The sequence below is a fragment of the Ranitomeya variabilis genome, chromosome 1 (assembly GCF_051348905.1).
Source record: "Ranitomeya variabilis isolate aRanVar5 chromosome 1, aRanVar5.hap1, whole genome shotgun sequence".
Taxonomy (NCBI): domain Eukaryota; kingdom Metazoa; phylum Chordata; class Amphibia; order Anura; family Dendrobatidae; genus Ranitomeya; species Ranitomeya variabilis.
In genome coordinates this window covers 446,163,121-446,190,942 of record NC_135232.1, presented here as the reverse complement: position 1 = coordinate 446,190,942, position 27,822 = coordinate 446,163,121, and the positions used below count along the sequence as shown (strand labels likewise).

At 40.8% G+C, this 27,822-nt stretch overlaps 1 protein-coding gene across 4 annotated transcripts in view; it reads left to right on the top strand.

Moving 5' to 3' along the window:
- DENND4C (DENN domain containing 4C) overlaps positions 1-27,822 on the top strand; it is a 186,574-nt gene that overhangs the window by 102,758 nt on the left and 55,994 nt on the right. For 3 of the 4 annotated variants that reach the window (XM_077249748.1, XM_077249741.1, XM_077249733.1), the window contains exons 6-20: positions 1,191-1,432; positions 1,762-1,828; positions 3,981-4,039; positions 8,885-9,029; positions 9,290-9,465; positions 11,768-11,868; positions 12,949-13,164; positions 14,099-14,244; positions 14,790-14,825; positions 14,939-15,069; positions 19,445-19,577; positions 20,497-20,703; positions 22,014-22,142; positions 22,726-22,870; positions 25,689-25,835. In XM_077249748.1, the coding sequence (XP_077105863.1) occupies positions 1,191-1,432; positions 1,762-1,828; positions 3,981-4,039; positions 8,885-9,029; positions 9,290-9,465; positions 11,768-11,868; positions 12,949-13,164; positions 14,099-14,244; positions 14,790-14,825; positions 14,939-15,069; positions 19,445-19,577; positions 20,497-20,703; positions 22,014-22,142; positions 22,726-22,870; positions 25,689-25,835 (2,080 nt within the window). The remainder of the gene's footprint in view (positions 1-1,190; positions 1,433-1,761; positions 1,829-3,980; positions 4,040-8,884; positions 9,030-9,289; positions 9,466-11,767; positions 11,869-12,948; positions 13,165-14,098; positions 14,245-14,789; positions 14,826-14,938; positions 15,070-19,444; positions 19,578-20,496; positions 20,704-22,013; positions 22,143-22,725; positions 22,871-25,688; positions 25,836-27,822) is intronic. The other variant, XM_077249757.1, reaches the window with a different exon arrangement.

Here is a 27,822-nt window from a genome sequence, read left to right as displayed (position 1 = left end):
GGATCATTGTCATGTTGAAAGACCCAGCCACGTTTCATCTTCAATGCCCTTGCTGATGGAAGGAGGTTTGCACTCAAAATCTCACGATACATGGCCCCATTCATTCTTTCATGTACCCGGATCAGTCGTCCTGGCCCCTTTGCAGAGAAACAGCCCCAAAGCATGATGTTTCCACCACCATGCTTTACAGTAGGTATGGTGTTGGATGGATGCAACTCAGTATTCTTTTTCCTCCAAACACGACAAGTTGTGTTTCTACCAAACAGTTCCAGTTTGGTTTCATCAGACCATAGGACATTTTCCCAAAACTCCTCTGGATCATCCAAATGCTCTCTAGCAAACTTCAGACGGGCCCGGACATGTACTGGCTTAAGCAGTGGGACACGTCTGGCACTGCAGGATCTGAGTGCTTGGTGGCGTAGTGTGTTACTTATGGTAGGCCTTGTTACATTGGTCCCAGCTCTCTGCAGTTCATTCACTAGGTCCCCCCGCGTGGTTCTGGGATTTTTGCTCACCGTTCTTGTGATCATTCTGACCCCACGGGGTGGGATATTGCGTGGAGCCCCAGATCGAGGGAGATTATCAGTGGTCTTGAATGTCTTCCATTTTCTAATTATTGCTCCCACTGTTGATTTCTTCACTCCAAGCTGGTTGGCTATTGCAGATTCAGTCTTCCCAGCCTGGTGCAGGGATACAATTTTGTTTCTGGTGTCCTTTGACAGCTCTTTGGTCTTCACCATAGTGGAGTTTGGAGTCAGACTGTTTGAGGGTGTGCACAGGTGTCTTTTTATACTGATAACAAGTTTAGACAGGTGCCATTACTACAGGTAATGAGTGGAGGAAAGAGGAGACTCTTAAAGAAGAAGTTACAGGTCTGTGAGAGCCAGAAATCTTGATTGTTTGTTTCTGACCAAATACTTATTTTCCACCATAATATGCAAATAAAATGATAAACAAACAGACAATGTGATTTTCTGGATTTTTTTTTCTCAGTTTGTCTCCCATAGTTGAGGTCTACCTATGATGTAAATTACAGACGCCTCTCATCTTTTTAAGTGGTGGAACTTGCACTATTGCTGACTGACTAAATACTTTTTTGCCCCACTGTATTGTTTTGGTCATCATGTTGTCAGTGTGTAAAACTAGTAGAGATCGTTGTATTTTCTGAATGGCTTTCTGTTTTCCGTTAGGTATATGGTGCTGCTATACAATTCTATGAGCCCTACCCCCGAGAAATGCTGGCCGAGAAGCAGATGATCCAGTTAGGGCTCATAACAGCAGTTGAGAAAAAAGTGATGACCTCGAATATTATCAACACCAACAAATGTATCTGTTTGCTCTCCCATTGGCCTTTCTTTGAGACGTTCCGCAAGTTCTTAATGTTCATCTACAAGCTCTCCGTGTCCGGCCCACATACGCTTCCCATTGAAAAGTAGGTCTCATTTTGGTATTTTTCTTTTGTTGTGTTATCGTTATACAGAGGGTCTATTAGAAGTCTGGGTGCTTACGTTAGTCATTCTACTTACAAATAAATAGGTCTTTTAAGTGATATTCTGTGCTCATGGGTAAGGTATAGGGACTAGTTTTGGGAACTGTAATGCACACTACAAATATGTCAGCTGGTATCTGGTTCAGTAGACTGCGCTCCTTTTTACAAATAAGGTGTAGATTGTCTGTGTAGTTGGGGCTGTCTGTTGAATGTTGTGAACATTGTGTTATTGGGCGATACAGGTGGGATTTATTGTATTTTTGTTTCATTAGACACATATCCCACTTCATGCACAATGTTCCCTTCCCATCACCACAGCGGCCAAGAATCCTTGTACAGGTAACACGTCATTTTTTTGTAAACTAATGAATGGTAACATTGGAAACCTATAGCTCCTCAATCCAGCAGTAGGGAGCACAAGCTGACAAGAGCAATGTTCAAGTCATCTTGGATTGTAAGATTCACTACCAAGTTAACTGCTGCTTTTTAAGCCGAGTTTAATACAAAAAACAGTTCTTAATCTCCCAATGCAATGCTGCCTTTAAAGGTCCATTTGCACTGCAAGATTGTCATTATTGAACGTTCCTAGGCAGGCTCATTCATGATGATCTTCCAGTGCAAACAGGCTTCCAATCACCCGATGAATGAAGAAAATACTCATTGGTCAGGTGCGATTATCATTTTGTTTGCACAAGTGCCTATCATACTCAGCAGCACCTTGTCCTGTGTAAACAGGACCTGTATTGCCAAGATCAATGGCAGCCTATGCATCCTGAGCGATCTTTTACAGCGCATCTTAAGCTGCGTCGGCCTGTGTAATCAGGACCTGTATTGCCAAGATCAATGGCAGCCTATGCGCCCTGAGCGATCCTTTACAGCGCATCTTAAGCTGCGTCGGCCTGTGTAATCAGGACCTGTATTGCCAAGATCAATGGCAGCCTATGCGCCCTGAGCGATCCTTTACAGCGCATCTTAAGCTGCGTCGGCCTGTGTAATCAGGACCTGTATTGCCAAGATCAATGGCAGCCTATGCGCCCTGAGCGATCCTTTACAGCGCATCTTAAGCTGCGTCGGCCTGTGTAAACAAGACCTGTATTGCCTAGATTAATGGCAGCCTATGCGTCCTGAGCGATCTGGTATAGCGCATCTTAAGCTGCGTCGGCTTAACTCCACAAAATCATCTAGTGTACTCAGACCATTAGTCATTATCTATTGGACTAAAAATATAGTCCTGCTCTGCTAAATTAAACAGTAGAGAGTATGCTGAGGACCCAAGACCCCTGTACTGTTGGTAGGTGGGATCCCCAGCAAATAGACACTTCTCACCTTTCCTGTGGACAGGTAGTAATTGCTGATTAAGCTTTTATCCTTTCCAGCTAGTTCTTTCATTTTTCTTGTCTCCTTCTAAAAGTCATAACTTATTTTTTCTATTGTTGTCAAACAACATAGCTATTTTTTTTCTTATGGGACGAGTTGTAGTTTTGAATTGCTCCACTTATTTTACCTTTCAATGTTCTGAAAAATGGGGAACATTTTGCCTATACTGAAATGGTGATTTTGCTATTTTTTTATTTTATTTTTTCAGAATTGTTTTTGCAATTAAAAATGACCTGGCAAGATGATTCTCCTGGTCAGTACGATTAAGGAGATATGAGCTGTAATTTTTAAAGGTACCACTTTTTGGGGTGCTTACAACGCTTTGATCACTTTTTATTGCATTTTGATGGGTGACTGAAAAAGTGCAATTTGTGCTTTTCAATTTTTTATTCTTTAATAGTTTTATATTTTTATAGATTGGATAGTTACAGACAAGGCTATGCTAAATATGCTTTTTTATTATCTTTAACTGGGGAAGAGGAAGATGATAAAAAAAATTTTTTACTTTTTTTTATACTCAATTTTTTTTTTGTATAGTTTTAGTTCCCTCTAGGAGACACGAGCCTGCGATCATTTGATACATATACAGAATAGCGGTAGATATCCTGGTCTCCTTCGATGCCGAGCCTGTATCTGGGCTTCATAAGAGTTCCATAATGGCAGTGACGAAGACCTTTACCTGTCCCATGGCAACACACTAGTGCAGCGGGCGCCAGAATCTATGATTGTACCTCTTAAATGCCGCAGTTAGTGATAGACTGTGGCATTTAACGGGTCAAAGAGCAGTGATCTACGCAAACTCCGGTCACAGCTGTTGCTGACTGTGTAATTCCCGTATGACACAATGGCACGTCATGTAGCCGGAATAGATTAAGAAGAGAAGAAGGCTTCCCCTTGCTGTCCACAAACCTTTGGCCCTGTATTTTTCACGTGCTCCATTCATACATGTGTTGGTTTGTCACGTTCCCGTTGGGGTGTGGATGTCTTCAGTTGCATTGTGGTTCCTGTAACCTAATTTGCATGTTCATGGATTGTGCGCAGACAATGAATGACTAGGATCTCTTACTTTCATGGCCGGTTTGTCATTTAATACTACTTTCTCTCTGCCGCACAGCTCTCCGCACATGACGCATTGGTTCTCTCTCAGCCCGTGTCAACCCCTTTGCCATTGAGGTAATATTCATTAAATTGTTTGTTTAGTGTTACCAGGACATCAATGTGGTCTGTTGAAATAATGCTGTATTCTTTCGTCACAATTTTCCTTGAAGTAAATATGCAAATATTGAGCTTTTCATATTTATCATGGAGTTAAAAAGTTTGAAAGCATGAGAACGTTCTTTCTTTACTTTAAATACTTGTATTCAAGTAAAACATTTTGCACAGTTTTCCCCTTTAGGCTATGTGCCCACGTTTTGTGCGTTTCTGCCGCGTTTTTGCAGCAGTGGAAATCCTTAAAAAACGCATTCCCATGCAATCCTATGGGATTCCGCACTTGCTGTGCCCGTGCTGTGGATTTTCCCGCTGCGGAATCGCATAGCGGTAAAATCTGCAGCATGTTCATTATTTCTGCGGAATCGCGGCAATTTCGCTGCCATAGGATTGCATTGAAACGCTCACTTTACGCATGTGGCTATGCCCACTATGCGTAAAGTGAGCGCTTCATGTGCGGATGGTACCCAGGGTCTGGAAGAGAGGAGACTCTCCTCCAGGCCCTGGGTACCATATTCCTGTAAAAAAAAAATAAAAAATAAGGATATACTTACCTTCTGATGGCCCCCGGAGTCCTCCCAGCTCTCAGTGGTGCACGCGTCTGCTTCCGTTCCCAGGGATGCATTGCGTTAATCACCTGAGATGACGTCGCAGTCACACGACCGTGACGTCACAAAGGTCCTTCATGCAAAGCATCCCTGAGAACGGAACGTACTGGGAGCGCTGCTGAGGAGATCGGGGGCCATCGGAAGGTGAGAATATCTATTTTTTAAATTTTTTTTTTTAATTATTTTTAACATTCTATCTTTTACTATTGATGCTGCATAGGCGTGACAAGTGTGACCAACCTGTCAATCACTTTTCCTAGCGATGCTTCAAATCGCTTGGAAAACGCAAGCATTCTGCAAGCTAAAAACGCTTGTCTTTTGCGGGAAAACGTATGCGAATTCCGCATGCGTTTTACCCGCGGTAGGGAGTTGCTGAAATGCTGCGGACATTTCTGCAGCATTTCTGCAACGTGGGCACATAGCCTTATAGCCCACATGTTACATTGTGTATTGCTGGCTGCTGAATGAGTTAACTAAGAATCCGTCAGTCAGAACCTTCTTAGGCTATGAGCACACGTTGCGGATTTGTGTGAGGATTTTTTCGCACCGTTTTTGAAAAATCCGCAGGTAAAATGCACTGAGTTTTACCTGCGGATTTCCAGTGGATTTCCAGCAATTTTTATTTATTATTCTGAGGACAGCTGATTGGCGGGGGTGACGGGTGTGAGGTGACCTATCCTAAGGAGGAGCCATCAATGTTGGTCTCAGACAACCTCTCTAACTGAAACAAAAGGTGTCCAACCCCTTTAATACATCTTGCTGGTGGTAAGAGCTGTGGCTTAGGAGAGTGAGAATTTTATCGTTTGTACCGAGAATTTACGATATGTGCACTTGGAGGGTTTTTTGAGGTGTTGCAAAACGATGAGTTTTCAAGTAGAAACCATTTCAGGAAATGCACCTATTTTGAGAAGTTTTTCCATTTCCAGAAGTGGTTTTGAAAAGTGTTTTAAGCCTTTTTGGAGGTATTTTTTCTGAGTTTTTTTTACAGCCTTTCTATTGGTCATTGCCTAGTCTGGAACGCTTCCTTAGGAGACTTTTCAAAGACGTAACATGCACTGTTCTTTCACTTGCCACGCATTTTGTGAAACGTGAATTGGAAAACTAAATGCTCTAAAAAGCTGAACATCTGATCAGAGTGGTTGTATAAGGCTACTTTCACACTAGCGTTAACTGCATTACGTCGCAAATCCGTTTTTTACCGAAAAAACGGATGCGTCAAAAAAAGTGAAAAACGTATGCAACGCATACAGCATTTCGACGGATCCGTCGCAAATCCGCTAAACGTTTCCGTCGAAAATACTGGATGCGTTGCACACGTTGCATCCGTTTTTACCATCCGTTGCATCCGTTTTTACGACGGATCCGTTTTTAAAATGGGAGGCTCCCAAATTTGATTGGCTACTGGAAAATATGGAAAACTATATAGTTACTGTTTTTACAGCCCATCTTTGAGGGTTTTAGTTTTGTGGCAGCGATGGAAGGTGTTCTTGTGAGGATTGCTAGTTTGGTTACCGACGTTATCTTTGAGACGAATCGCCTGGATATCATAGTGCGGGAGAAGGAGGCGGCAGCGGAAAGGCGTAGGCTGCTTCTGCAGCAACGGAGACGGAGACGACTGTGGATTCATCTGATTAATGAACTACGGATGATGATAAAGGGATCCAAACCCTAACCCTACCCCTAACCTCACACCTAACCGTTTAATGAACATTTTCTGACAGTCATAGTGCCACGTATTTCAGTGCCACGTACTATAAATACTATAACTACGTGGTTATACGTGGCACTGAAAAATCGTGGCATTTACGTGAAATACGTGGCACTTAAATACGTGTCAGTTAAGTACGTGGAACTTATGTACGTGGCACTTATATACGTGGCACTTATATACGTGGCACTTATATACGTGGCACTTATATACGTGGCACTTATATACGTGGCACTTATATACGTGGCACTTATATACGTGGCACTTAAATACGTGACACTTATGTACGTGGCACTTATGTACGTGGCACTTATGTACGTGGCACTTATGTACGTGGCACTTATGTACGTGGCACGTATATACGTGGCACGTATATACGTGCCACGTATATAAGTGCCACGTATATAAGTGCCACGTATATAAGTGCCACGTATATAAGTGCCACATATATAAGTGCCACGTATATAAGTGCCACGTATATAAGTGCCACGTATATACGTGGCCATATATGTGGGGTTGAAGGCCCAGGCCAGGTTTATATAGATTTGGGGGTGTCTGGCCAATTGGCAACAAAATCCAGCTTCTGAGCATGCTCAGTGTAAAAAAACGTATTGCAGCGCTGCATTGCGTCGTACGACGTGTCCCGACGCATCCGTCGCTCATAGGCTTCCATTGTAGCCAACGACGCATGCCGCAGGATGCGTCGCTACACGTTTTTTAGGTGGAGACAAAAAACGCTACAAGCAACGTTTTTTGCCGACGACGTATCGCCAAATTTCGACGCGTACGATGTACACGACGTATGCCAATCCGTCGCAATACGTCGCCAATACAAGTCTATGGGGAAAAAACGCATCCTGCAAACACTTTTGCAGGATGCGTTTTTTCTGAAAAAAGACGTTTTGAGACGGAATGCAGTTAACGCTAGTGTGAAAGTAGCCTAACAGACAAGGGGAAAAAAGCTTCTTTTTTCTTTTTCTTTTTTTTTTTATTATAGCCAAGCCTCTCCAAAAGTTCCTACAAAAAAAAAAAAAAAAATCAAAACACTATGCATAAAGCCTAAGGCTATGTGCACACGTCAGGATTTCTTGCAGAAATTTCCTGAACAAAACTGGACGTTTTCTGCAAAAAATCCGCATGCGTTTTTTTCTTGTATTTCTCGCGTTTTTTTGTGCGTTTTTTTTTTTTTTTTGCGGATTTTTCTGGAGGTTCTAGGATGCAATAATATAGTGGGAAATCCACAAAAAAATCAGCAAAATTAATGAACATGCTGCGTTTTTTCCGCGATGCGGGTTTTTTTTTTTGGCGGAAAAAAACCCCGCAACATATGCACAAAAATTGCGGAATAAATGATGGGATGCATATGTATGCATATTTTAAGCTTTTTTTATCTAGTTTTTATAGCGAAAAAACACGAAAAATCTGGAACGTGTGCACACAGCCTTAGAGTTCTTTATCAGATAAAACTGCACCTACTACTGCAAAAATCTTGACAAACCAAGAACTATTGTCCTTAATCATCAACAACCAGTAATCTGGCAAATCTGAAACCATGCTGCCGTTCTAATGAAGCAGTGCTCAGTCTGCAGGCCATCATATATAGCGCTCGGTGTACAGATCATTGTATAGCGTACCCGCTGAGAATAACTAAACTATGTGTCATTGTAAATGTCTGAAGCCATGTGCACACGTTGCGGTTTTTACTGCGGATCCGCAGCGTTTTTGACGCTGCGGATCCGCAGCAGTTTTCCATGCAGTGTACAGTATCATATTAACCTATGGAAAACATAAACCGCTGTGCACATGCTGCGGAAAAAATCAGCAGCGGTTTGACACCTGCTCCATATTAAAAAACCACAGGTGTAAAACCGCAGTAGAATCCGCACAAAAATCGCAGTAAATGCGCAGTAAAACCGCGATTAATCCGAAGGAAAAACGCAGTGTTTTTGCCCTGCGGATTTATCAAAATCAGTGCAGAAAAATCCGCACACCAGTCCTCAGCGTGTGCACATACCCTTAAGCAGGTGGGAAAAATCCTATTTCAGGGCAGAATACAGCCTTAGGGTATGTGCACACGTTCAGGATTTCTTGCAGAAATTTCCTGACAAAAACCGGACATTTTTGCCAGAAATCTGCATGCGTTTTTTACGCGTTTTTTTCTGGAGCTTTCCCAATGCATTAAATAGCGGGAAAAACGCAAAAAATCCGCAAAATTAATGAACATGCTACTTTTTTTTTACCGCAATGCGTTTTTTTCATGTGCACAAAAATTGCGGACTGCATTCTAAATGATAGGATGCATAATGTATGCGTTTTGTATGCATTTTTATCGCGAAAAAACGCGAAAAATCCTGAACGTGTGCACATAACCTAAAAGATGAGGTTGTGTTTTATGTATTTGTGTATGTATTGCTTGCAGTATTTCATCTCAAACACTAATTGCACAGAAATAGAAGATATTTACTTTTTTTCCCCTTCTCCTCTTTTGTGTAGTGGTGCGAACTTTAGTACTTTAGTTATGAGTCTGGGACCAGAAAACTGTGTTTCGCTGCTGAATTTTGTACTGCTAGAATGCAAGATCCTTTTGCACTCGCTTAGACCAGCAGTTCTGACCGGAGTGGCAGAGGCCGTCGTGGCTGTAAGTATAACAGCTCTTATTCTCTTTCTATCCTGTGCTAGATTGTGTTTTTAAAATGTGCTTTGGCATGAAAACACGTGAGTATTTCCATTCATAATGGTTATTCCAGTTGTCAATTTTTACTGATCAGTTTGCTTTTGCTTTCTCCGTCTTGGCGTATCTGTGAGGTTCTGATTGTTCTATCAAGGGTGGTTGTTTTTGTTCTTGAAATGATCTGTTTAACCTGGTTAGTAATATTGTCTTTCATATTTTGCTTGCAGATGATATTCCCTTTTCAATGGCAGTGCCCGTATGTTCCTCTGTGCCCATTATCTTTGGCAGGGGTGCTTAATGCCCCAATCCCGTTTATTGTTGGAGTAGATTCCCGATACTTTGATCTCTCGGACCCTCCCCAGGATGTAGTCTGCATTGATTTGGACACGAGTATGATCTACTTGTAAGTGCTACATACTTACTACTGTGCTCAATAATAATAATAATAAAATTAAATATGCTTTTATGTGGAATACAGTATGCTGTACAGTATAAGGTGTTATCTTCGCATGCTCGTGTGCTAACCAAGTATCTTCAGTGTGCTCGAATAATATGTTTTGAGTCCCCGCGGCTGTTCGACGGTCGCAACACATGCAGGGATTGTCTGTTTGTTGGGCAATCCCTGCATGGGTTGCTCCTGTCGAACAGCCACGAGACATGCAGACGCGGAGACACAACCGTACTATTCGAGCACGCTGAAGATACTTGGTTAGCACCCGAGCATGCTCAGATAACACCTTATCCTGTACAGCACCTGTACTCTACAACACCTTATCCAAGCACGTTCGCTCATCACTAATCTTTACATATGTACTGTTGCATGGCGTGCACTGCACAAGGCAAACACTGTGTATGAGGATTTTTCCTGGTGTCTTCTGTTAACCCTTTGCCTCTGCAGCCAAATTTTTATTTTTTTCGCTTTTATTTTTAAATACCCTTCTTCCGAGAGCCATAACTTTTTGTTTTTCCATCTACATAGCTGTATGAGGGCTTGTCTTTTGCCGGACTAGTTGTTTTGAATTATTTCATTAAATTTACCACATAAGATACTGCAACACTGAAAGAAAATTCCATGTCGAATAAAATGGTGAAAAAAAAAAAAAAAAAAAACAATTCCGCAGTTGGTTTTGGGTTTGGTTTTTACGGCATTAATTTTATTGTAAAAATAACCCATCAACATGATTCTCTGTACGGTTACGGCAATATCAAACTTGCATAGATTTATTTATTTTTGTTTATAATTTGTGATCAAGTGGTAAAGAAAAATTCAGATCTGGGTAACGGGTTTTTTCATGAGCTGATACATTTTATTGCATTTTTTTTTTACGGCGTGTAGATGAAAACAATTCTGGCATTCTGATTTTTTTTTTTTTCACTTTACAACATTTACTGTATAGGTTAGTTAATTCTAGATTTTGATAGACTGGACATGACCTAATAACTATGTTTATTGTATTGTCCTTAGTTTTAATGGGTTAACAGAGGGATTTACACTTAGTCCACTGCAGATTAACCCCATATCTGAAAGTTAATAGCATTTTTCTGGTGACAGGATCCCTTTTAACTGTTAGCAGTGATTGATGCTCAGCTCACCCTGCTGGTAAGGTAAAAGCCATGGTCTACTATGTTTGAAGAAAGCACATCTCTTGAGCCCCCTTCGCATACCCTGCAATGATACGTACATGCATGTCAGTTTGCATTGAAGGGCAAAGTGTAGGGTGGCTGTGTCTGCCATTTTCAAGAACTGCAAATCAGTTATAAACTTGCAAATACGAACTAAGTTACGGGTTTTTACTAAGATTTCATATTTAATATACCGTATTTTCCGGCGTATAAGACGACTTTTTAACCCCCGAAAATCTTCTTAAAAGTCGGGGGTCGTCTTATACGCCGGGAATCGTCGTGTACGCCGGTGTATATGGTGGGTGGGGAGGGGGAGTGATCCTGATGACGAGGGGGCGGCTCCTCTTCTGTGTGGGGCCTCTGTGCTGTGAGGTGGCGGCGGCAGCGGCGTATCTTTATCCAGTTGGGGCTCCTCCGGCATCTCCTTAGCCCTGGAGGCCCCGCCGCAACTCCATCGGTGCAATGTGGTGGCCTCCGGGAAAATGGCCGCTGCTCAGATTCAGATCTCGTGTCCCGAGATTTCGGGACGAGATCTGAATCTGAGCAGCGGCCATTTTCCCGGAGGCCACCGCATCGCACCTATTGAGCTGCCTCCGGGAAAATGGCCGCTGCATTGCACCGATGGAGTTGCGGCGGGGCCTCCAGGGCTAAGGAGATGCCGGAGGAGCCCCAACTGGATAAAGATATGCCGCCGCCACCGCCACCTCACAGCACAGAGGCCCCACACAGAAGAGGAGCCGCCGCACCAGAGCACAGCAGCCGCCGCACCAGAGCACAGCAGCCGCCGCCGCCACTCCCAGCACTGAGACCCCCACGCTGCACCGCTACGATAAGGTAATGGGGGATACTCACTTTCCTGTGAGACGCCCCCTCGGCATCAGGATCACTTCCCCCCCCCCCCCCAAAAGGCACATATTCACCGGCCCTATAAGACGACATAGGGTGTATAAGAAGACCCCCGACTTTTAAGAAGATTTTATATTTTAACTGGTAAAGTTGGGGGGTCGTCTTATACGCCCAGTCGTCTTATACGCCGGAAAATACGGTACATTATTTTGCTTAGCTTTGTGTTATTTCTGCAGGTCGGAGGATAAGAGAAACTTAAGCTGGAAGCAACTTCCAAAGAAACCAGTGAAGAACCTCCTCAGTATCTTGAAAAAGATCCACCCCCAGCTCTTGACAGGTATATGGTCATTTTATTCTGGGACTTCAAGCAGTTGTTAGTTGTGAGGCGTTGAGTGCAAACGTGGATGACTTGCAGACAGCTTGTGTTTGGGTCTTAAGAAAAAGAAATAAATAAATATTTTAGAAATATAACAAGTATTTAAAAAAAAAAAAAAAGTAATCTATTCCCTTCCACCTTTCAAAAATACATAAAAAGTTAGCATATTTCATACCTGTACAAGTCCTATCTGCAAGAATATAAAATTAGGCCATTTGGTAAATGCCGTAGAGAAAAAATTTAAACTCCAGAATTTTGTCTCTTCAGTCGGCATCTTTATAAAAAAAATTGTCATTAAAAAGCAGTCAAAACATGTGTCCCAAAATGTCATTCATAAAAACGTAACCTCGCCACACAAAAAACAAGCCCTCATGTAGTTTCAGTGCTGTAAGTATAAAGTTACTGGACTGTGAAAATTATTTTAGTTTTTCCAAATTTCCATATTTCACTTTAATCACATTAAAAAGAAAATAAAACCTATACCAAGTTAGGTACTGCTGTATTGGTACTGGCATGAGAAACTTGTTGCCTGGTAATGTTTGTGGTGCAATAAACACTTTAAGTAATGGATCAATCACACATTTTGTGTTTTGTTTTTTTTTGTTTTTTTGTTGTGGAGTGGGGATGGAAAGGTTTTCACCATTTCTCTGCACTTACAATTTTCCCCAGTATTTCAAAACATTCTATAATAAACGTAATGGTGTTCAAAACTACAACTTTTTAAAAAAAGTGCCATATGGCTATGTTACTGGAAAATGAAAAATTGCTCTAAGAAAAAGGAGTAGAAAAAATAATGAATTAAAGATTCTGAGCTTTTATTATTCAACTAGAGAGAATGCTCTAGTTTTCCTAATTAAACTGTATATTTTAGAAAGGTTTTATATTTTGGTCTACTTTTATTTCGCAACGTTTTTCAGGAGCGGGCCTTTTTAATCAAAATTGAATTTATTCTCACATTTTCCTGCCCTCAATATTTCATCGGGGTGCAGTTGTATGTAAACTCTCTATGATAATTTGTATCTTTGAAAATTATTTTTACAGTTCACCGACAAACTCAGGAGAGTGCAATAGAAATGACTCCAATTGAAGCCGATTTCTCCTGGCAAAAGAAAATGCGTGAGCTTGAAATAGAAATTCAAGAGGCATTTCTACGCTTTATGGCATCGATACTAAAAGGCTACAGGACTTACTTGAAGCCCATCACTGAGGCGCCATCTAAAAAGGCTACTGCCGCAGATTCACTTTTTGACCGCCAAGGTAAAAAAAAAAGAAGAGTATACATGTATAATTCATGATCCTTACACCATCTTAATAAGTTGTCTCCCCCTCTCAATCACTCCTTCCCCAATTTCATAAGTTCACGGCCTCAGGGTAACCTTTGACTCTGCTCTGCTTACAAACCGCACATTCAAGGCCTTACCACCTCCAGCTGAAAAACCTGCTACTGCATGCCATCATCATCTCCAACCTGGACTACTGCAACAATCTTGACTATCACTTCTCATCTGTTACTGTTTAATCCCTCCATCCACCATCAACAGCTACTTCTCAGCTATTTAATTTTGCCCCTTGTTGCCCCTCTGCCATTCTTTCCTGTCAATCCCTTCACTGGCTGCCCAGGGAATTAACTACAAAATGCTAACCATGACTTATATCTCCAAGTACCAGCTCATACATAACCTCTTTCTTGTCTGCTCACTACGCAACCATTTGCAAGATTTCTCCTGTGCTTCCCCAATACTCTAGAATTTTCTACTGTAACTGGTAAATCTTTCTTCCACATTTTTTGAAGCCTTCAAATCCAGCCTGTAAGTCATTTGTTCTGGAAGGCCTTCAGTAACCCTCATGCCACCACAGTGCCGTATGAGTAGCTTTTACTTTCACCTTGTCTCCTTGCCCTTTGCCATGTAGATCATAAGTCCTCATGGGCAGGATCCTCATATTATACAGGTTCTGCCTTATATTTTTCATACAGTATGTACCACATCCTGGAATTAGGCGCTTTAAAACTAATAATTTCTGAGATGCTTCCATATATTATTTTAACCCTATTTATTTCAGCACTTATGTATTCATCAAATTCTACTTTTTATGTAGAACTTGTATATACAAATGATTTACATAAAAGCACCTATTATGGCAGACTAGGATTTACTTTGCTACCGTACACATTTTTTATCTCCCATTACAGGGTTTCTGAGAAGCAGAGATCGCACTTACGTTAAGTTTTTCACCCAACTTATGAAAACACAGATCTTCATCCGTTTCATTGAAGAATGCAGCTTTGTCAGTGACAAAGACACAAGCCTAGCTTTTTTTGATGACTGTATTGATAAGGTATAAAAAATATTGTAAGTTACCGTTATACAGTATGACTAAATTACAGCCGCAGTGTCAATTTAAGGATCTAGAATAGGGAGAAGTCAGTTCTACCGTACAGTGTCCGGTACTAAATGAATGGAGCAATGGTGCTCCGATGGGACGCTTTAGAGCCCTGTTCTTGGGATCAGTGGGTGCCATCTGTGGGAACAGAGAACTTGCATCATCCCTGTTTAGCGTCGCTGGTTGTTTATAGTATTAGTAATGGCTTGGTGAAAACGGCACACTCTTGATAGCTCAGCTGAGACCCTGCAATGCATTTCGCTGTGCTGTATTCTTGGAGCGTTACGGTAGTTTTACTGCATTGTTGGACGGTACTTCAGAAATGGACGCTACAATTCAAGGAATGAAAATTACCATGCTCTGTACTAAACAAGTAGGGAACATAAGAACTTGTAATCTGGTAAATGGAGCTCTGGAATGTAAGCGGTCACGCAAGATCACTACAAGATAAGTACACTGTTCTCACACTCACATGCTTATATATTTATTTACATTTTTAGCTGTTTCCTGACAAAGGCAATGAAAAAGGGGACAAGGTATGTGTCCATATAGTTCTCTTTTTAGCATCAATTTCAGAATGTTCCAGTTTAATATTTTCTTTCTGTTTTTATACTATTTATTGGCATAATTACGGTATCTTGCTTGATAGGCAGACCAGGAATACCCAGAAGACACCCGTCTGATAGAGCTGGACGAGTCACAGAAGAGTGAGCACACAGTGTTTATAATGCCTCCTGAGCCTCTGCCAGAGGATGGGCCTGATCCTGCTCCAAAATATAGGTATTTCATTACTCTTAAAGTAGATCTGTCACACTTTTTAAAGAATAGAGACAATTTCATTGAAATTCTTGGGCCTGGTGAGGGTGATGCACTTACTCTGAAAATCAATGGCCAAATGCCTGTTTAATCTTGTTATTAATCTGAATACATCTAAAGCGTAAGAGAGCTCTTGAGACTGTATATTCAATATTTGCCCATCCAGCCTGACTGACAGGTAGTTTGTATTGAGCAGTGTGAGATTTCAGCAGCAGTGAGTGGAGACTTTGGTGAGCCATCATTCAGGCTAGGTGAACAGCTATTGAGTGGAAACCTTCAAAAACTATATGCAGCCATCTGACATGGACAACCATTAAACACTTGGTTATCTGTCGTCTTCCACAGTGAAAGCCCCTCTCTTCAGTTGGGTATCATGCAGTAGATGGAAAGAGGTTGTCCTGATTGTACAACTACTTAAATAAATGACTGACTATTCTGTACAACCAAGAAGTGAACAATCCTTTCTTTTTTGTCCATTATTAGCTTAAAGAGCTTGTCCACTACAATGTATTAATTAACAATCGGCCCTTGGAGGTCCCAAAATGAAAAAATTAAAATGGCCCCCACCTTCCAGATCCCCACCACATCTCTGTATTTCTGGATATGTCCTATGCTGATCTCTTGGAGTCATCAATCTGATGGTGGCTGGCATTTGGTGACCACTGCAACCAATCAGTAGCCTCTGATTTGCTGCAGTAACCAGGTTCCATATTGACCAGAGGAAAAATCAAGAATGCCGATTGTGTCTTGTAACTCTGATGGAACTTGACTGCTACAGGCAGTCAGTAACCGCTTCAGTGATTACCTGAACCCTCCCAGGTCCTGATTGGTGCAGTTACCTCCCGTTTACAGCACCTAAAGTATTTAAAAGTCGCAGGGGGTCCTTCTGACATCCACTGGCCACCTGCAATGCAATTTTACGGTGCTAATGAGTTCCTATGGCATCTATAGTCTAAACAATGGTTTCTGGGCATTTAGGCTGAACAAAAAGAAGAAATCCATCAGAGGGATAGCAGAAATGTTAGAAGTGGCCAAATTAACAATTATGTATATTCTGCATAAAAAAGAGCGTGCTGGGAGCTAAAAAAAAAAAAAGGACTGGATGTCCTCGGAAGACAACAGTGGTGGATTATCACAGAATCCTATCCTGGTGAAGAAAACCCCCTTCTCAACATCCACCCAAGTGAAGAACATTCTCCAGGAAATAGGTGTTTCAGTATCTAAGTCTACCATAAAGAGAAGACTTCATGAGAGAAAATACAGAGGGTTCACCTCTAGGTGCAAACCATTAATCAGCCTTAAAAATAGAAAGGCCAGATTAGACCAAAAACCATCTGGAAAAGCAATGTTTGGACAGATGAAACTAAGATCAACCTGTACCAGAATGATGTGAAGAAGAAAGTATGGAGAAGGCTTGGAATGGCTCATGATCCAAAGCACATCATATCCTCTGTAAAACATGGTGGAGGCAGTGTGATGGCTTGGGCATGTATGGCTTCCAATGGCGCTGGGTCACTAGTGTTTATTTATGTGAGCAACCAGATGAATTCTGAAGGGTACAGGTCTATACTTCCTGCCCAGATTCAATCAAATACAGCAAGCTTGATTGGACGAAGCGTCACAGTGCAGATGGACAATTACCCAAAACATACTGCAAACTGCGGAGCAGTTTTTTAAGGCACGAAGTGGAATATTCTTCTATGGCCGAGTCAATCACCAGATCTCAGCCCCATTGAGCAGTCATTTCAGATGCTTAAGACAAAACATAAAGGGAATCTGTCACCAGAAAAAAAAACATTAACAACTTGTAGATCTGGGGTTAATCTGCAGGTTAATAGTGTTAACTTGCCTGGGTCCTACATGTAGCTGAATGCTGCAGGGAGAAAATGAACTTAATTTCCCCCTAGCAGCATTGGGCTTTGTCAGCACTCTATATCAGAGCGGCGGCTGTTACTGGGCACAAGGCTCTGACTCTCTATTCTCAGAGCGGTGACTGAACCCACACCGGCTCCGCCCCCGTGACTGAAATCGGAATGCTGCCAATTTATTCACCCCTCAGTGTTCACCAAGTGCAGGAATTTGTTCAACCCCTTTAATTAAACCTGAAAGTCTACACTTTAATTGCATCTCCGTTGTTTTATTTTGAATCCAAAACAGTGGCATGCAGAATGCAAATCACAAAGATTTCGACACTGTCCAAATTTTTCACTTTCGACAGTGTCCAAATCACTTTTTTTTTTAAACATCAATATATTATAAAAACATGCTAAAAATCTAAACATAATTGGTATTTCAGCATCTGTAATGATGCGGACTATACAGCTATCAAAATTTTGATCCTGCTCAGTAAACTGTAAAAAAAAATAAAAATAAATAACAATGAAGGAAAATGCAAGAATTGTTGTTTTTGTAGATTTTACCTCCCACTCCCGACTCCAAGACTTCTCCCGTGCTGCGCCAATCCTCTGGAATGCTCTACCCCAAGAAATTCGGACCATCCACAATTTGCCTAGTTTTAGGGGCTCCCTCAAAACACATTTGTTCAGAGAGGCCTACCACGTCCCCTAATCAAAGTCATTTTATGTGTAAGTGCGTGTGTGTAGCCCATTCACTACTTCCATCTATCCCCCATCCCCTGAAGATGGCTGGACCATCATTGTAAATACACACCTGTACTTTGTATCTCCTCCACCTCATTGTAGATTGTAAGCTCTCATGAGCAGGGTCGTCTTATTTTGCTTTAATTATTGTATTGTTAACATTGTTACGTATGACTGTTATGTTTAAAATTGTTAAACTGTAAAGCGCTGCGGAATATGTTGGCGCTATATAAATAATGATTATTATTATTTTACCTCCCCAAAAAATTGAAAAAATGTATATTTAAAAAAGTACCAGTGAAAATATTGCCTTGTCTCTCAAAAATAATTCTTCATACAGTTGCATTGTCAAGAAAATAAAGAGAGGCTCTTGGAAGCATGTAAAGATAGACATAGATATATATAGAGAGATATTTTTATAGTATTTTTTTTTTTTTTTTTTAAGTAAAAGTAGTAAAGCATAAAATGTTATATAAATTTGGGATCTTCATGACCACACTGACCCCCAGAATAAAGTTAATATTTTAAATATATACTCCACATTAAATGCCATAAAGAATAAAACTTGTCTCTCAAAAATGCAATTTAAATTGATCAGTAAGTTTTATGTGTTACAAAATGATGACATTGGGAAAATAAAAGTTATCCCACAAAAGGCTACAATGTCATAAAATGTACAAAGTCATGACTTTCAGGAAACGATGATTAAAAATAAAACAAAAAACAAAACGTGCCTTTTAAGGGGTATTCTGGTTACAAGAAGTTACTTATCTACAGAATAAGTGCTGACCTGTAGATTGGTGGGGTCTGACCATTGAGATGCCAATAGATCTCCTGAATAGCTCAGCTTTTTTACTGGCAATCCCATTGAAAATTATTGGAGGTCTGGCATGTGCAGTATCTCTCCATTCAGACAGTGACAAAGGTTAAACTGTAAAGTGCTGCGGAATATGTTGGCGCTATATAAATAAAGATTATTATTATTATTATTCCTATTCTGGTGATTAGTGGGGGTCTCAGCTGTTGGATCACCATGATTTTAGAAGTTACCACTTATCATATAGGTAGGTGATCATTTTTTTGAAACTGGAATACTCCTTTAAAGGGAATCTGTCACCAGGTTTTTGCTACCTTATTTAAAAGTAGCATAATGTAAGGGCAGAGACCCTGATTCCATGCGTCACTTACTGGGCTTCTTGCTGTCATTTTGATAGTCACTGTTTCCTCTTTGGCAGATCTAGCAGTTAGCTGAATGCTGAGCCCTATAACTCTGCCTGCCCCACTGGTTGACGGCTTTTGTGTACGCTGTGCATAGGCAGAAATGTGCCAATTAGTGGTGCGGGCAGGGTTGTCCAAAATAGCCCGATCCTTAAGAGATTACATTGCATTAATAAGAGTGGACCATTTTTATTTGTAGTGTCATACAGATTTCCCACTTACTCTAGTCTGACCTGGAATTTCACACATTTATTTAGCTTCCTTCACAATCTGTCCTGTTTTTACTAATTTACTATTCAAATATTTACTCAAGGTGTTAATTGCTTGTCAAGGAAGTGTATGAGTTAACAAGTTCTTTTTTTTTATCATTCATGAAGTTGGCTGGCAACTTTCCTGCATTATTTCAATATTTATGTGCTGTATTTTCAAAATAGGTGTGGTTAAAGAAAATAAGTGTGTATATGAGGCAAGTTGCGCTTTTAATTATATGTAAAGTGATGGTAATTTGTCCTGTCGTGCAGCTACAAAAGCTTTCCAAGGCTTGATTACGCCCTTTTTGATCGGACACGTGAGCAGTATCTGTCTTTCAATGGAAATCCAAAGGCCAATCGAGTGGCAAGCAGCCCTACCTTCATTGCTAAAAGAAGCAAGCAGGTAATTTTTGGGATTTTGCATTGATCTAAGCTTGCTAGGGCTACAGAAGCTGTGACCATCCGAGAGCTCTGCTTAAGTAATATCCGAGCTCGGGCTGTCACAGCCAGGGTCCTCAGTGCCCGTACCGCTCTCGCTGTTTAGCCTACTAAATACCCTGATCAATAGCTATTCAAAGACTAGGAGATTGAGGGGTCTCCCTCTCCCACCCGATCGGCACCTCCTATAATCTTGGACTGCCGATGATGCTTACAGCAACCGGAGGCCAAATGATGACCTTCAGGTCTGCCATCTATGCCCTGCCGTGTGCCCCACCAAGAGTTTTCTAACAAATAAGGGTATCTGTGTATTCGGGAAAAAAATCGACCCCCAAATTAGTCGTACAATTTCTCCTGTTATCCTTGTGAAAATGAAAAATTTGGGGATAGAGAAACATATTTTTTTTTTATTTTCGGGAAATTCCTCCTCCCTCCTTTTCATGGCTCAATGTTATAAAATTCTGTGAAATACCTGTAGGTTCCATGTGCTCAAACACACCTCTAGAAAAATCCTTGAGGGGTGTAGTATCCAAAATCGGGTCACTTGCAGGGGGGAGTTCCACTGTGTAAGCACATCAGGGGCTCTCCAAACGCTACATGGCGTCCGCTAGCTTTTCTGGCCAATTCTGGGCTCCAAAAGTCAACAAATTTAGGGTTCCATTTCTCCTGTTACCCTTGTGAAAATGAGAAATTTGGGAGTAAAACAACATTTCTGTGGGGAAAAGTAAAACTGTAGACTGTAGAAGCCAAACAATGTATTTTTCTTTAATAAACCTTAATTGCAGAAATACATTCCTTTATGCATACATGTGGAGTTTAAGTCTTAAAACGCATGTTAATAAACATTAAAACGTACAAAAAAAAATTCTCTATTTTTGTTTCAGGAGATTAAGGCTGCACATAAACTGGCGAGGAAGTACAGCACCCATGCGAACAATTGGCCTAAATGCTTGTTCAGCCAGTGCTTCAGTTTGTGGTTCATCTGTCTGCCAGTTTATGTCAAGGTTTCTCACTCAAAGTCTCGGGCACTCCAGAAGTCCTACGATGTATTGGTTAAAATGAGGAAGACAGAGGTGGATCCATTAGATGAGGTGATTTGTGACACCCATCTTATGTGAATTGTTAATTTGCGAGTTTGATATACCTGCCAATACTAAAGATTTTTTAATTACGTATATACGCTAGTCACAGAACCCGTCTTTAAGGTTAAAGTAACGCATCTGTAATTATTGGGGAATGAGCCTTTGTTGTTAAACTTCAGGGTCTGTGCGTGTTGGCTTGGGAATCTGTCCCAAATGATGTTCAGATATTGCAGCCTAAGGATTCCAAAGCCCTCCATACACTTTAGGTGCTGGATGAAACATCGTTTGGGAAGACAGTTCTTCGCCTGATTCTCCTACACACAGGAGTGCTCGCTCTTCCAAGTTCTTCGGTACACTGTATGACAGAGCCGCTGGCAGACATTTCTAGTGGTGGCTTATCTCTTAAAAGAAAATTATGGCATGTAGGTCATGCAAAGCTGAATAAAATGATACCTTGATATCTGCTAAAGTCTGTGGCCCGGACACTGATCTGCATGAGAATCTGTCTCCTGATGTTATTTTAAATGAAAGCGGGCGGTACTAGTGTGAGACATCTAATGACTGACAGTCTACTCTCCTGAATTACATGTCTCACATTGGTAACATTACTTTTTCATTTAAAATAAGCTCTGGAGGCAGATTCTCAAGTAGATCTATGTCCGGCCCATAGGTCTGAACAGCTAATTTTACAGATTAAGAAAAATGTAGATTTCTCTGGAATGAGACATCAGATCACAGATGTCAAGATGTAATACTATTTATGACCTGCATGCCCATATAAATGGCTTAGGAGGGTTGATCCTACTGACCTATTCCTTTTAAAGAACAAAAAGGAAAAGCAGTCCAAAATCTGACATGCTGACTTCTTACCTTCCTTGACCTCATGTGTCAGGGGTCACCATACACATTAAACTATTGGTGAGTTTGGCTGATGTGTATGGAGGCCATAAGAAATAGTGAGCAAAAAAAATATCTTACATGATCCACTTAGAGTGTTCTTACGCTAAAGCACTCATATATAAGACATGTAAAATTGTTGTCTTTGTTTTTTGATTGATTCCTCAAGTTTTATTAATTTGCAATCATACTTAGTCTCAAAGTAAAGTATGTGTCATTAAGTACTTAATATGTAGTTCTAAAGGTTTGTAGTATTCTAATACATTTAAGGACTTATTTAACTTGCCTAATATAATTAATAATTATATTCAAATGTGTTATTTAATATCTAGTTTAGAATTTACTGTATCTAGTGTTTACTGTTTATATCAGTTCTATGGTGTATATCACGCCTTATGCCATAGTTACATTTCTCTTTTTAGGTGTGTTATAGAGTTGTAATGCAACTCTGCGGTCTTTGGGAGAACCCTGCTTTGGCAGTAAAGGTCTTATTTGAAATGAGAATTGCTAAAATTCAGCCCAATGCAATCACATATGGCTACTATAACAAGGTATGAAAAATGTATGTTCTTTATAAATGCTCTATGTGTGAAAAATGTAGGGCCTTTAACCAACACTTGTCACTTGTTTAAAAAAAATTGAGTTAAATGCCTTGTAAAAATCTCGGAGCTCTTCTCAGATTTTGATGCAGCGTCAGTCCATTGCAGAGATATTATCATTTGTTGCTCTTGGAGCGCAATATGTGAAATCTATGGCTTGCAGTCCAACTGGGCGTTTCTTCAGAGTCGTCTTTGTTGGGGCATGTACGTTAACCCCTTCCTAACAGGCTTTGCTAATCACAGCTGATCCTCGTGTGAGACTGCAAGATCTGCTGCTGAGCTGTGAGTTGTAGTGAATGAACTCTGAAGAAACCCCCAGTTGGGCTGTAAGCAAAGATTTCACATATTATGTTCCACAATCAATAAATATGAATGTCAGTAGAATGATGCATCACAAGAAGGGAATATGTGGCAGAATCAGGGGAGCACATGGATTATTACAAGGTATTTACTTTATAATTTTCATGATCAGGGTGGTAATAACTATGTAACTATGTATGTAACTATGTATAATTTTGCACATTTTTTGTTTAAGGTTGTACTGGTGAGCCCATGGCCGAGCAGTAAACGCAGTGGGAATTATCTATGGACGAAGGTTCGGAATGTGGTACTGGGTTTGTCTCAGTTTCGAAAACCAATGAAGAATACAAAACTGGTCCCTGAAGCTTTTTCAGTTCAGGGTAATGACTGTTTGTTTTTTTTCTTTACAAACTTGCACATTTTTGTGAATACATTTCCATTGTATACACTTAAACAGTTTTTTTTTTTTGCTGTGTATGTTGTTATAGAGTTGCAAGAAAGTATTGATGTAGAACAAAATATTGAATAGAAAAATCCTTTAACCCCTTAACAACCTCCAAAACTCATTAAAACTGCGTCCGTTAAGGGCCTTATTTCTTCATTGCCATTTTAAAACGGGAATAAGGGTATAGTCCTCCCCCCAGGAGTAGCTGAGACCCTGGAGATCACGATCAGGGCCAGTTTTTCTGGTACCCGATCACGTGGTCACCGTTATTCAATAGTGAGTATTTTTCTTATTGGTTCATTTTGATCACTGTAAAAGACTCTGTCATCCTTCCTGTGTCATCCCTTAGTCACAATACATTTTTATTTTATCATTTTTATTTCTTTCATTCTTTGCCATTAGGGTTGGGTTAGGGTTAAGGTTGGGGTTGGGCTTGACGATATGACGACTAGTGTTGAATGCAAGGGCTCTCTACTCGCATTTGCATCTGGGTAATTCGAGTACCATGATACTTGGTGCATACCCGAGCACCCCGATGCAAACTCGAGTGGGGAGCATTCTGTGTAGTACCTTTGGGTTAAAAATCCGCTCTATAACCCTGGATAAAATCCTTGAGGGTTTTCGACTGGCACACCAGGGGCTCTCCAAACATGACATGGCGTCCACTATCGATTCCAGTAATTTTTGCGTTCAAAAAGTCAAACTGTTCTGCTACCCTTCTGAGCCATGTCATGTGCCCAATTAGTAGTTTTTGCCCACATATGGGGTATTGGCATATTCAGAAGAAATTGCAGAACAAATTTTTAGCTTCATTTTCTCCTGTTACCCTTGTGTAAAGTAAAAAAATTGGGGCTAAGACAAAATTTATGTAAAAAAAATAATAATATATATAATAATTTTTTTTTCCTTCCACATTCCATTTATTCCTGTGAAGAGCCTGAAGCTTTAATAACCTTCTTGAATGTGGTATTGAGGGATGCAGTTTTTAAAATGGTGTAGCTTTTGGGTATTTTCTAACACATAGACCCCTCAAAGTCGCTACAGATGTGATGTGATCCTTAAAAGGAACCTGTCACCCCCAAAATCGAAGGTGAGCTAAGCCCACCGGCATCAGGGGCTTAGCTACAGCATTCTGTAATGCTGTAGATAAGCCCCCCGATGTATCCTGAAAGATGAGAAAAAGGTTAATTATACTCACCCAGGGGCGGTCCCGCTGCGGTCCGGTCCGATGGGCGTCGTTGTCCGGTCCGGGGACTCCCATCTTCTTACGATGACGTCCTCTTCTGGTCTTCACGCTGAGGCTCCGGCGCAGGCGTACTTTGTCTGCCTTGTTGAGGGCAGAGCAAAGTACTGCAGTGCGCAGGCACCAGGAAAGGTCAGAGAGGCACAGCGCCTGCGCACTGCAGTACTTTGCTCTGCCTTCAACAGGGCAGACAAAGTACACATGCGCCGGAGCCACGGCAGGAAGACAAGAAGAGGACGTCATCATAAGAAGATGGGAGGGACCGGACCGCGACACCCATCGGATCGGACCGATTGAGAAATTACTAATCAATTTTTAACCCTTATAACTTCTTACCAAAAATACATTGTTTCCAAAATTGTGCTGATGTAAAGTAGACATGTGGGAAATGTTAGTTATTATTTTGTGTGGCATAACGATCTAATTTAAGGGCATACAAATTTTAAGTTAACAAATTGCGAAATTTTCAAAAACGTTTTTGTCAATTTTTTTATATTGTCATAAATATAGGCAAATCATATTGACCACATTTTACCACTATCATGAAGTACAATACTTCCGAAAAAAAACCAATCTCAGAATCAGTGGGATCCGTTGAAGCGTTCCAGAGTTATTACCACATAAAGTGACAGTGGTCAGAGTGTAAAAAATTTGGTTTGGTCATTAAGGTCAAAATTGTCTCGTTGCTGTAGATCCTTTTAGTGTTCTATGTACATCTTTTCAGGTAATTTAATAACTAAGGCCAGGAAGGAATATTTTGAGGTACAAATAAATGCTGCTGCTGATTTGGCCAACAGGTTTAATTTGGTGTCTTTTTAAAACTTATATAGGATATGCACAATTTTAGGACGGTAATATCTTCAAGTCTTTTCCAGATGAGAGCCATCATACATTAAAGTTGTTGTTCATCTTTTGAGGGCAAATTATTTTTATATATATTTTTTTCTCAAGTGTATGTTCTTTGGGCTAAAAATAATTTTTGCATTTGGGTTTTATAAAAAAAAAAAAAAAAAAATCCATTGTCTGGCTTTTATAGGATTTTTGTTTCCCTGCACATTCTCTGTTGATGTGGTCTGTGGTCATAAATCAGCTGCCAGGAGGTCAGAAAAAGATAAACCCTCATGTCAGAACTAGCTCATTGACAGATTCTCTGTTAACTCCTTCTGCAGCCAGCAACAAGACATTACAGCACAGAGGTATAGAAGGCAAAACCCAATACAAAAATTACTTTTCTTAGTCCAATTGCATTTAAGTAAACAAAGAGAATTGTCCCCAAACAGAGATGACCCCTAATGATATTAAGTTGTGAGTGAGTTGGCATTTTAGCTCTGTTCTACAGGCGAGTACCTTATTTTAGCATATTTTTCCCTTTTCCCTTGTTTTCTGAAAATCGAAAACACCCTGTGTTATTTCATACTGTTATACTAAATGAGATTAAATAAATTACTGGTTTTAGCATTAGTATAATCTGCTTGTGCATGGATGTTTTTAACCCAAGTTGTCTCTTCAGCTCCTCAGAGCGCTGCACGTAGGAGTGATGTGGACTTGGTGAGCCTCTCTGGTGTGGATAATTCTAATGATGCTAACTCTGGGGAGCACGCTGTCTTCGTGAGGGATTTAATCAGGCTTGACTCTACTGATATGCACCCTAGTCCAGGTATTCTCCTAGAGCTACTAACCACACCTCACACCATAGCATTCCCCTTACCCTCTATCAGGTCAGAAGCTTCTCGCAACCGATCTAGACCGGCATTTATACAGCATGATCTGTTTGTCTTTTGTTTAGGGTTGTGTCGTCTTTCCATGAAGTATGTACCATTTTTGCTGGTACAAAATACATTACATACTGTAGATCGCTAAAAGCAGTTGGTCCATCAGGGCATTTATGGATTAGTGAGGTCCCTGAGATGAACTTGGTTAATGAAAGCTCCTTTTTTCATGAAAATCTAGTAGACTCATCTGCTCGGCACCTCGCTGTTATCGCCAGAGCAGAGAGCAGACGTAAAGAACTTCGGTAAATCAGCATTTCCAGAAGTCCAGTGGGTACCACTGAAATAACTCCAGTAATACTGAACACCTCTTTCTTTTTCACTGATACTTACAGGCCTAATCAATTGAATATTAATAACTTATGTGGTTTTACATTTTGGTTTGAAAGTCACTTATTCATGTACGATTGCAGCCATTTATGTTTTACTCTGAAACGTTGCACCATTTCAAAGAAAATTGACTTAAAAGAGCTGGATAGTCGTTTGCGTAGTCAGTTGGGTCCCTTCAGCTTTTCTTCACCTCAATCCCCTTATATGCCAGGTCCCTCTTTACATACTGTAGGGATTCACTCTCTCTGGTAAACATTGGGCTTTTGATAGCGTTCATACAGGCAATGTGGTGTTGGTCCAAACACGTGCAGTTTTTATTGCTTTCCACAAGTTGCCAAGCACCAAAACAAACTCGTAAACCTAAATCTCTAGCCTTGTCCAGGTGGTAACTAAACAGAACAGACCCTGGCTACTTATACACTAGCCCCAGCTCTGTCAAACAAAACCGCTATCATCCAAAGCAACCACTGATACTTGCACAATCATGATCACATATATGATTGCCGGCTCACCCGAACAGATTACAGTCCTTTCTCCCAGAGCAGACTTCAAACACAGAAGAGCCACTATCCCACCAGTCACGGTATCCACTTCAGCCCAAGCTCCAGCAGCTTCCAGCGCCAAACAGAAGTGTTCGACCCCAGATACTGTATTGTGTGCATTTCTGACACTTGTTTCAGGAAGGCCAATCCCTTTATTGTTTACAATTTCCAATTTATTCAGCGGGATTAAAGGTGACATAAAGGTTTGCTCATTTGACAGAGCATTGACCTTAGTCTTGTCAATCTCCATTGGAATGAAATGGGATCTGATTCACAGTCACATTTTAGTCAATGATCACGAATGTCCAACCTCACTTAGTTTTTGTAATGAAATGGACTTGACAGCCACATTTTCTTCTCCACCTTCTTCCCCTCTGATTTCTATTTCATTTCTTTAGACTGTATATATATTAGTTTAACTAGTTCAGTAGAAGCCACTAGTAATGTTAATTAATAGAGTTTTACTCCTCGAAAAAAGCGGTCTTCAAATGACAGCACTCATGTTTGGTGAATCCTGCTTTGAGCAGGGGGTTGGACCAGATGACCCAGGAGGTCCCTTCCAACTCTACCATTCTATGATTCTATGTTAAATGTCATACTTGTCCTTCATCGGCACAGCGCCGGCTCTCTGCTACTGCGGCTATTGTCTTTGTGTTTCAGTTGCATGTCATGTCAATAGCGCAAATTACCGCTGTGCACCACTAAAGCAGATGGCACAGGCCGCTGAGCTCAGTCATTGACTGCACCAATCATGTGCGCTATCAATGTGATGTTGTAGCTGCTGGCAAAACAGTGACAGGAGCAGCGTCCGGGAGCTGCCACTGGACCTGGGGAGCATGACTATTATTTATTTTATTTGCTTATATTGCGACATCATATTCCACAGCTCTTTACAGACATCATCACCGACGCCATCGGAGCTCACAATCGAGCATCCTTATCAGTCTGTCTTTGGCGTGTGAGAGGAAACTGGATGGGGAGAACATACTAACTCCTTGCAGAT